At 48.8% G+C, this 9,821-nt stretch overlaps 1 protein-coding gene across 1 annotated transcript in view; it reads left to right on the top strand.

The window, feature by feature from the left end:
- The first annotated feature begins 2,890 nt into the window (after positions 1 to 2,890).
- Positions 2,891 to 9,821, top strand: part of LOC138164742 (ribonucleoprotein PTB-binding 2-like) — a 98,519-nt gene continuing 91,588 nt past the window's right edge. The window contains exon 1 of the mRNA XM_069092710.1: positions 2,891 to 3,142. Within this exon, the coding sequence (XP_068948811.1) occupies positions 2,891 to 3,142 (252 nt within the window). The remainder of the gene's footprint in view (positions 3,143 to 9,821) is intronic.

Here is a 9,821-nt window from a genome sequence, read left to right as displayed (position 1 = left end):
TGTCGGATGACCTGGAGCTCGAATCCCTGGCTCGGACACTTAGCACCCACCCAGAAACACCTGGCTGTGGAACCTTGAGCAAGTTGCTTAACCCCAATTGCTTAGGGGCGGCGAGCTGGCTCAGCGAGTAAGAGCACCGACTCCAGTGTCAGGATGACCTGGATTGAATCCTGGGCTCAGATAGTCAGCACCACATCCAGAAATAACTGGCCGTGTAACCTTGAGCAAGTTACTTAATCCCGATTGCTAAAAAAAAAAAAAAAAAATCATCAACCTCATGGTTATGAGGAAGATGAAGCTAGACAGTAATGCTTATGAACATTATGAGGGGGGATCCTAGTACATAGGTTCTTAACCTGGTGCCTATGAACTTTTAAAAATTGGTAATGATTTTAATATAACGGGCTGCCTTTGTAATCTTACATATTTTATGCATTTGAAAATATTATTCTAAAAGCTCCAGAGACTTGACAAGATTGTGAAAGGGAGCTGTGATTCCAGAATGGAACCTCTGCTCTAGCATGCAAATCCAATTAAATGCACAATGTGAAATGGTCTGGATCACTGTTCCTCTTCAGTCATGTCCACCTCTTCACGACCCCATCTGGGGTTCTCTCAGCAATGATGCTGGAGTGGTTTTGCCATTTCCTTCTCCAGCTCATTTTACAGATGAGGAAACTGAAGCAAACCGGGTTAAGGGACTTGCCCTGGATCACACAGCTAGGAAGCATCTGAGAGCATATCTGAACTCAGGAAGATGAGTCTTCTTGACTTCCAGGGTGGGCACTTTATCCACTGTGCCACCTAAGTACCCATCAGATCTTTAATTAAATTCAACATCTGTTAATGTTAAGATGCTGTAGTTGGTGCTAAGGATAACTCCCCCCTACCCAAACCAAAGAGAGTTTACATTTTACTTTAGGGGGTAGGTGGGGAAGAGGATAAGGTTATATCCACAAACAATTATCAAACTAGGTGATGTATTTGGAGGATAGTAAACTGAAAAGGAGGGCCATGGAAGAAGGCTTCAGAAAGAGGTGACATCTGAGTTGAGCCTGGATGGAGGACAAGAATTCTTAGTGTTAGAGATGAGTTAGTGTTAGAACATTCTAGCCAGGGACCGGTGTTGAATAAAATGGAACATCTGTCCTCCAATTTGACTGGAAGAAAGCATTAAGGTTTGCAAAATGTGTTTCCCTTCAAAACAACCCTGCAAGATTGGTAGTACAGGAATCATTTTCTCCTTTGTCCAGATGAAGATACAGAGGCACTAAGAAGTTAAGTGCTTTCCTCATTGTGATATCCCCGTCAAACTCTATATTGTAAGGTTCCCTCCTGCTATGACCTTTTATGTTCAAAGACCACTTTTGGTTCTGAAATTCCAAGTTCTAAAACCCCTTCCATTCAGTCAAGCAGGCATTTATGAACCTTCTGATTACTGGGTTCTATTCAGAACCAGTGCCACTGATGACTTCCTGGCTATTCCACAAACAGGACACTGTCGATCCACCACAAGTCACTCCATCTCTGGGGCTGGGCATTTTCTTGGGATTGTCCTCATGCCTACAAGGCTCTTCATCCCCCTATCGGATTGCTGACCTCTCTAGCTTCCTTCAGGCCCCAACTAAAATCTTGCCTTCTGCAGTAAGTCTTTCTCCATCCCTCTTCACTCTGGTGCCTTCCTTCTGTGAATTATTTTATATTTATCCTCTATATAGCTTGCTTGGAATATATTTGTTTGTATGGTGCTCCCCCATTGGAGTGTAAGCTACTCAAGGGCAGAGACTGTCTCTTGCTTCTTTTGGAATTCCCAGAGCTTAGCACAGTGTCTGGCACATAGTAGGTGGTTAATAAATGTTTATTGATTGATTTTAAGGAGAGTGCCCAGGTCAGACACAGTTTTCATCCCTTTCTGAATTTTCTCCACCATGCCCCCCCCCCCACTTCCCATCAACCCTCTTACACCTCCCTTTTATATGTCGTCTTTCCCCATTAGAACGGTGCCAACACTAAATTATAAGGTCCTTGTTAGCTCTGACTTCCTATTTGCCAGGTCTCCTTCCCATCCCTGGCAGTGTGTGTCCCAAGGCCCCTTCCCACGCGGACTCTCGACAGCCTCAGGTCGCTTGTCTCTGATATTCTAGGTACTAGGCTGCTTTTCTGCTCTGATTATCTCGGTTCCCAAGATAAGTCCGCTCGCTGCTCAGACATCCTAGGTCCCTGGGACTTGGAGGGCGAGGCAGAGCGGAGGCAGAGGGACAGAGGAGGCGGCAGAGGGGTAGGGGCAGGGGTAGGTCTCTCCTTTCCCCGCAGGCACCTGGCACAGGTGTGAGGCGGAGCTGTCCCGGGCTCTCATTCTCAGCAGCCCAGCCTCTTCGCCGCCTAGGTGGGTGGGGTGAGGGCAGAAGGGCAGGGGCAGAACGGGAGGGGGGGGCAGAGGGGCAGAGGCGGGGGTAAGGGGGGGGGGGGCGGGGAAGAGGGAGAGGGACAGAGGGGCGGGGGCAGCGGCAGAAGCAGGGGCCGGCCTCTCCCCTCCCCGCAGGAACCTGGCACAGGTGTGAGGCGGAGCTGTCCCAGCAGCCCAGCCCCCGCGCCGCCCCGGTGGGTGGGTGGGGGCGCGGGGGGCCGGCCCGACCGGGCAGAGAAGAGGCGGGGGCGGGGCGGTGTCTCCCCCTCTCCTCCCCTTGCCCCCGCCCCCGCCAGCCCGCGGCACCGCCTCCGCCCCGCCGCCGCCTTTCTTCCCTTCTCTTCCCTTCCGCGGCGCTCTGCTCCGGCCTCCTGGGCTCGGCCCCGCTCCTGCCCCGCAGCCCCGCCGGGCCTCCCGGGCCCGCGAGCTCTCGGGCTCGGCCGCAGCCGGGAGGGGACAGGGGCGATCGGGAGGCGCGGGAACATGGCGGCGGCCGGGCCGGAGCGCGAGGCGGCGGTGGAGCCGGAGGAGCCGGGGCCGGTCCCCGCGGCGGCCCCGCAGCCCCCGCCCGGGGCTCCCCCGCCGGCCGAGGCGCCCGCGCAGCCCGAGCCGCGGGAGCCCCCGGAGCCGCTGGAGGCCGGCGAGGTGGAGCGGAGGCTGCAGAGAACGCGGCGGGAGCTGAGCAACCGCAGGAAGGTGCTGCTGCGGAACCTGCCGCCCGACACGCACAGCCAGGTGAGCCCCGCGACCGCCCCGCACGCTCCGACCCGCTGGCCCCGGAGTCCCCCCTCCCCCCGATCCTCAGCTTGCGCGTCCGAGAAACTAGGGGGTGGCCCTGGGGGGCTCCGATGCCCCGGAGTGCGGAGACCTCTGACTGCGTGAACTTGGGCGATCACGGCCCCCCCCCCCCAGCCTCAGTGTTCCCATCTGTATAGCGAGGGGCGCATACTAGATGGCCTCACGTGCCCCTGGGTTGTCTAGATCTACCTTTTCATGAACTTGGACAAGGCCCCCCCTACCCCAGCCTCAGTTTCCCAGCCTGTGAAATGGGAGGATCGGACTAGCTAACCTCTGCCGTCCCTGAGCCTGTGTGAACTTGGGCAGTCACTTCACCACTCGGAGCCTCGGTTATCCCATCTGTTAAATGAGGGGGGAAATGGGACTGAAGTGATTTCTAATGCCTTGATGACCCCTACCACTTGGGTACGTACATAGCCTAGTATGAGAAGAGAAGCCTCAGGCTGTCAGAGCAGTAGTGTCCTTGTCTTGTTCTCTAGAATCCGTAGGCGAAAATCTCGAGGGCTGGAGAGGGCCTCTGAGGTCATCTGGTCCAACTTGTAGAAGAGGAGAAGGGACTTGGCCAAGGTCACTCATTTAATAAACAAATGACAAAGTTAAGGTTGAAACTGGAGGGCAGTTCAGGGCTCTTGGTTTCCTTCTAGGGACCGATAGGTCCCTTCCTGAGCTAACATTGTGTGTTCTAAAATAGTGCATTAGTCAGACAGCAGCATTAGCCGGCTGTAGTGAAAGCTCTCTTCCTCCTCAGACTGACCTCCTCCAGTCTAAGGCCTGTCATGGGCTCTCCCTCTCTAATCCACCTGACACAAAGCTACCAGGCCGATGTTTGGAAAGCCCAGGTCTCCACTAGTTGGTCTGGAAACTTCAGTCACTTCCTATTGCCTGGGGTGGGGGTGGGGGATACCCAACGGCTGAACTCCCCAGTTTAGAATTGGAAGGGCCCTCCCTGGCATTCTAGGATGAGTGAGTCCCTGCCCTACACCTGACAAATGGTCTGGCCCTGTACCTGGAGATCTCCCAGGAGGAGGGCCCCCACACCCCCACCTTGGGAAGCAGCCCACCCCTACCGCTATCATTGCTAGGAAGTTTGTTCCTGAAATGAAGCCTTTCCAGTTTCTACCTCTTGTTCCTGGGCCTGTCCTCTGGGGACAAAGAGAACAATTTCAGAGTTGTAGATGTATGTAGCTAGAAGGAGAAAGGGGAAGGGGAGGGAAAAAATATTTGTTAAGGAACTATCAAATGCCAGGCACTGTGCTAAGCCTGTTCCAAATTGTATCTCATTTGTTCCTCACGACCCTTCAAGGTAGGTGTTATTATTATCTCCATTTTAAAGTAGGGGAAACTGAGGCAGACAATGGTTGAGGCAGAGCTAGTAAATGTCTGAGACTGTATTTGAACTTGGGTCTTCCTTTTTCCAAGACCTGTGTTCTAACTGCTTCAGAGGCCATCCAGCCCAGCCCCTTCCTTTCATAGATGAGGAAGATGAGATCCCCAAAAGGTTACTGACTTGTCCAAGGTCACACTTGGCATTTAGGGCCTTTCACAGCCTGACTCCATTCCACCTTTCCAGCTTTGTTGTCCCTCAAACCTGTTCCCCTTCCCTTTGAAGACCTTCTCCATCATTCCTGGCATGCTTGCTCTCTTCACCCCAACCTTCTAGAATGCCCACCCTCCTCCAAGCCTTCTCTAAGAAGCCTCTTCTTGTCCCATGTCATAGATGTTCTCTCAGTCCCCACATGAGTGTGTACCCATCACTCAGCTTTCCATAATTTATCCTCCCACCTCGCCCCACCCCATGCCCAATGCAATTTGCTTCTTGAAGACTGAGATTTTGTTTGGTTTTTGTCTTTGAGTGACTAAGGAGGCAACCTCCAAACCATGGAAAAAGTCACTTAACCTGTATGAGTAGAGACAATTTCCTTACTTTGGATTTTTGTATATCAGCAAAATCATTGGACCAGTCTCTTCTTGTTCCAAGTGACTTGCTCAGTGGTCTGCACGTAGTAGGCACTGGGTAAATGCTTACTGGGTTGGACTGGATCAAAAGAAAGATTAGAAGTAGGAGCAAATGAGGAAGGTGAGAATATAAGGAAACACTTCCTAACCATTGACCCACATGGAATGGGCAGCTTGTACAGGTGGTGAGCCCATCATCACTAACAGCTGAAGGAATTGAGGAGCTTTACACTGGAAAGGAGAAGACAGTACATGGGGAGAAGGGAGACAGGCAGCTGAGAGTAGCTGCAAGGCTCTCTTGTGGAAGAGGCCTGATACTTGTTCTCCACGGGATGAACCAGGAGCAATGGATAGACGTCAGAGGGGAAGATGTGGGGAAAAAGAACATCCTAACAATGAGAGCTCCCAAAGTGAGCCTGGATGTGATGGAATGGGATGGGATGGGATGGGTCACTGGGGAGGGGAGAGGATCTACAAGCAAAAGAAGTCAGCCCATCACATGTCAGGAATGTTGTGGAGTCTGCAAGTATCGACTAAGTTCCTCCAGTGGGCTGGGCATTGCATTGAAGGAAAGACTCTTTGGTTAATAATACAAATTCACATTTGCTTTAGTGCTCCAAGGTTTGCCCCATGCACAACTCACATCTCTGTGACACAGGCCATGCCAGTATTATTATACCTATCTTACAGATGAGGGAAACTTAGTAAGGTTAAGTGACCCATCCAAAGTCAAAAAACATTTGTTCAAGCTAGGACTCAAAGTTGGGCCTTTCATGACTCCAGTACAGAATTCTTTCCATCATAGCACTCTGCCTCTGGGGGCCTTTCCAATTCCTTTGATGTGGTAGTTCTGGATTCTGTTGGTTCTGTTTGGTGAGAGCTACACATCTGAGGTCATTGGACACCTTGAAAGATGTGGTTTTTCTGGTGGAAGGGCTCCCAGAGAAGTTGAGAGGCTGGGAGTGAGGGGAGATGGGTTTTTAACATCCACCTCCTTAGCACAAGGCTGGGAGTCTGTGACTTTGCTCTTTGACAGAAGTTGGGGTGGTACTACTACTACTACTACTACTACTATTACTACTACTACTACTACTATTACTATCAATAACTAGCATTTCCATAATGTTTCCAAAGCACTTTGCTCTCATTTGAACCTTACAACAACCTTGGGAGGTAGGTGCCAGTATAATCTCCATTTTACAGATGAGGAATCTGAAAGGGAAGATGAGTGACTTTGCCAGGATCACACACCTAGTAAGTGACACAGAGTGCTGAACTCACAGCACCCTACCTCTGACACTTCCTGTGTGAACGCTGGGGTTTTAGTTTTAGATTTTTAGGGTGTTAGTTTTAGATTAACCATATTAGGCATTAGTTGGTGCTGAGCCTGTGGTGCTGGTTGCCTATGGAATGGGAAGGAGATATAAGCTGAGTTTGTGGGGAGGCTTTCTCCCCAAGTGGCAATGGGTTTGCAGTGGGGACATCCACATCCATCCTCATTGTCCCACATTTACCCACTTCCCCCTTAATCAGAATCAGGAAAAAGATCTGGATTTGTAGTTTCTGGCCACACAGCTAATGTGGAGTGTCTCTTTGGGCGTTAGAAAAAGAAAAGAGAGAAAAAGAAGGCCTTTTTCTCTAGAATGCTTGTTGAGACCACAAGGCCCCACAGTCATCCTTCCAGCCCCAGGTGTGAGCCCATGGAAATGGGCATCAAACACAGACAGACTTTTGGAGAAAAGCTTCTCTCCTTCCAGATTTCCTCTTCAGCTTTTCTCCTGTGGTTTTGAAGGGCCGCAAGGCAGCCTAGTTCCCAGAACTCTGTCCTCTGTGTTAGGCAGACCCGAGTTCAATTCTTTTCTAGACACTTACTAGATGTGTGACCTTAGGCAAGTCACTTAATCTCTCTCAAGTTTCAGTTTACTCCTCTGGAAGATAATACCTGTTCTTGTGAAGGTCAAATGAGACAATATATGCAAAGCAAAGTGCATTGGAAATAATTCTGTTTTTAAAATATTTTTATGGATAGTGTTGGAAAGGATATTATCAATAACGTTTAGCAAACCTGTGGCTACCCACAGTGCTGTGTCTTGTTAAAAAAATACAATTTCTTGCCAAATATCCTAAAAAGCCCCAGACCCTTTAAGCTGATTAGTATTTCCATAATACAGTAAAGCCTCATTGAGAAAGGAAGGAGGTCAGTGTGAGATATTTTTAAAGTAAGCAATTTTATTTCTTTTAAGCACCAGTCATTCCTGGTGCCTGACAGTTCCCTCCTGAAGGCCCTGGGCAATCTGTTATAAAGAATAGATAGGTGCTCAATGAATTCACACTGAAGGATTCCTAATGAGCATTTCAGCATTGTGATTTTTCTTGGATTCTAGGGTCCGAAGTCCATCTGAAGAAAGAGAGTTGGGTAGGTCCTGTGCTGAGGGATGCATCCCCGGCCATTCACTGGCATCTACACTGGTTAACATGGCTGGGAGTGCTTGGCTTTAAGTCATCCTAGAGTGAATGTCCATGCTTGGGAACCCCGTGTACCTTGGAATAGAACTGTCACATGTAAACAGTGGTTTTAACAGTGCTCAAGCCTACTTGGAAACAGCCTAATTGTGTCTGCAGGAGAAAAGAATTTCTTCTACAATCGTCCTTGCTTGCAGTATTAATTTAGAATAGTTAATATGTTTTATCTGTGAAGAAAGGCTTTGCTTAAGGATCAGCCCATCCTGGCCTCTGGAAATGGAAGGTTTAAGGCTTTATTAGCAGTGTGTTCTCAGAGGAGGATCCCTGTGTGGAGGCTTCTGACTTCTCCCAGGCTCCGAGGGCCCTCTATTCCATGAACTCCTGTAGCACTAAGAAGATAACCCCTAATTTAGCACTTCATTATCTTGTCTTTGGGTCTTCCTTGTTTTCTGTCTTTTTCTGATCTCTGAGATGACAACAATAAGCAGCATCATTCATTTTGCATAATGACTTCCAGACAACAAGCCAGTGAATTAGGCAGGACAATTATCATTATCTCTGTTTTACAGATGAGAAAACAACTGGAGTTTGGATGATTTAATTAAGCAAAGAGTCACTTTATAACCCAAAGTATGCAGGGCTTTCCCATGAGGACTCAGGGAGCCACAAAGTTTAGGGCTGACTCAGTGTCCTCTTGGCGCTGCTCAGACCACGGAGAACTGTGATACTCACGTAGTGATGTATAATAATAAAGTATGGCTGAATGAATTAATGAAAGAAAAGCTTTTATTAAGCATTTGATTTCTGGCAGGCATTGTAGGCACGAGGAATACTGAGATAAAAGTCTTTGTCCCTCAGGGAGCTTACATTCTAATAGGGGGAGACAGCACATGCATAATAATCTCTAATAAGTGCAAAATCTAGGGCCTAAGAACAGTGTTGGGGAAGTATCTGGGAAGGCTCCTTTAAGGGATGGATGTCTGAATCTCTGTTCTGCCTTGCCGGATGGCCTTGAGTAAGTCCCTTCACACCTGTGGGCCTCAGTTTCCCTATCTGTAAATGAGGGCTTGGTCTCAATGGCCTCTCAAATCTGTTTGATCTGCAGAACTAGGAGCCTTCAAATTCCCAGCAGGGCTAAGGGAATAGCAAAGACAGAAAGACAAGACAGCTGATACTGTTGCTTGGGTATAGTGATGAATCCCCTGAGACTGGAACATAAGCCATGTGGAGAGTCCTTCCTGTAGCTATCTCATAGCATCCCAGACCTAGGACTCAAAGGACCCACAAAACCATCTGGCATTCTCTACCATTAGAATGTAAGCTCCCCGAGGGAAGGGATGCTTCTCTTTTTTCTTTTTATTTCTAGCCTTTAGCACAGTGTCTGCATCTGGATAAATAGTTCAATTCTTTCACTTTAGAGATGAGGAAACTGAGGCTTGGGTAAGTCACCTGACTTGCTAAGGTCACACAGGCAATAACTGTCAGAATTAGGATTTGAACTCGGGTCACAGGAGCATCAGTTTAGATCTGGAGGGTCCTTTCAGGTCCTTAGACTCCAGTCAGCTCTCTTCCCCTAGCACTACAGTGTCTCATACTACTCTCTGTAAGAACAGAAACTGGAACAAAGGATGGGGCCAGATGGGACATGGGTGTGAAGCTAGACAAAGGAGCTCAAACTTGATTTGAATGGGAGTAGCAGAGGTAGGAAGAATGTGACCAGAATTATGTGAAAGGAAGATATGAAGGACAGCAGTCTGAAAGATGGTGGGAAGCTGGGGAGAGAGCAGAGGTGCTTAATAAATGCTTTTGTCACCATTTATTCATTTGCTCATTCATATTGAGTAAGCAAAATGCTCCTCTACTAGCCAGCTAGCTCCCAGAGGACAAAACATGAATTTGGCCTCAACTTTTCAACTCACCAAATCCTCACCAAGCACCCTGAACTCATTAGTGAATCTTTGTTTAATTCAATTATCCACATCTCTCTAAGGGTGGGATTGCAACAGAAGAGGGGAGATGGAAACAGAAGAGAAAGAAGGGGACCAAGGTACAAGATACTCTGGAGGCAGAATAGCAAGACTTGTTAACTGATTGGCTAGGCAAGGTGGGGAAGAAGGAGGGTCAGTGCCAAACCTGAGCAATGGATGGAAGGATGGATGGATGAATGGATGGAAAGATAAATGGATGTATAGACAGA

The sequence above is a fragment of the Petaurus breviceps genome, unplaced genomic scaffold (assembly GCF_028583685.1).
Source record: "Petaurus breviceps papuanus isolate PSGF00001 unplaced genomic scaffold, PetGlider_PUasm1.0 207, whole genome shotgun sequence".
NCBI lineage: Eukaryota > Metazoa > Chordata > Mammalia > Diprotodontia > Petauridae > Petaurus > Petaurus breviceps.
This window is presented reverse-complemented; position numbering and strand designations above follow the sequence as displayed.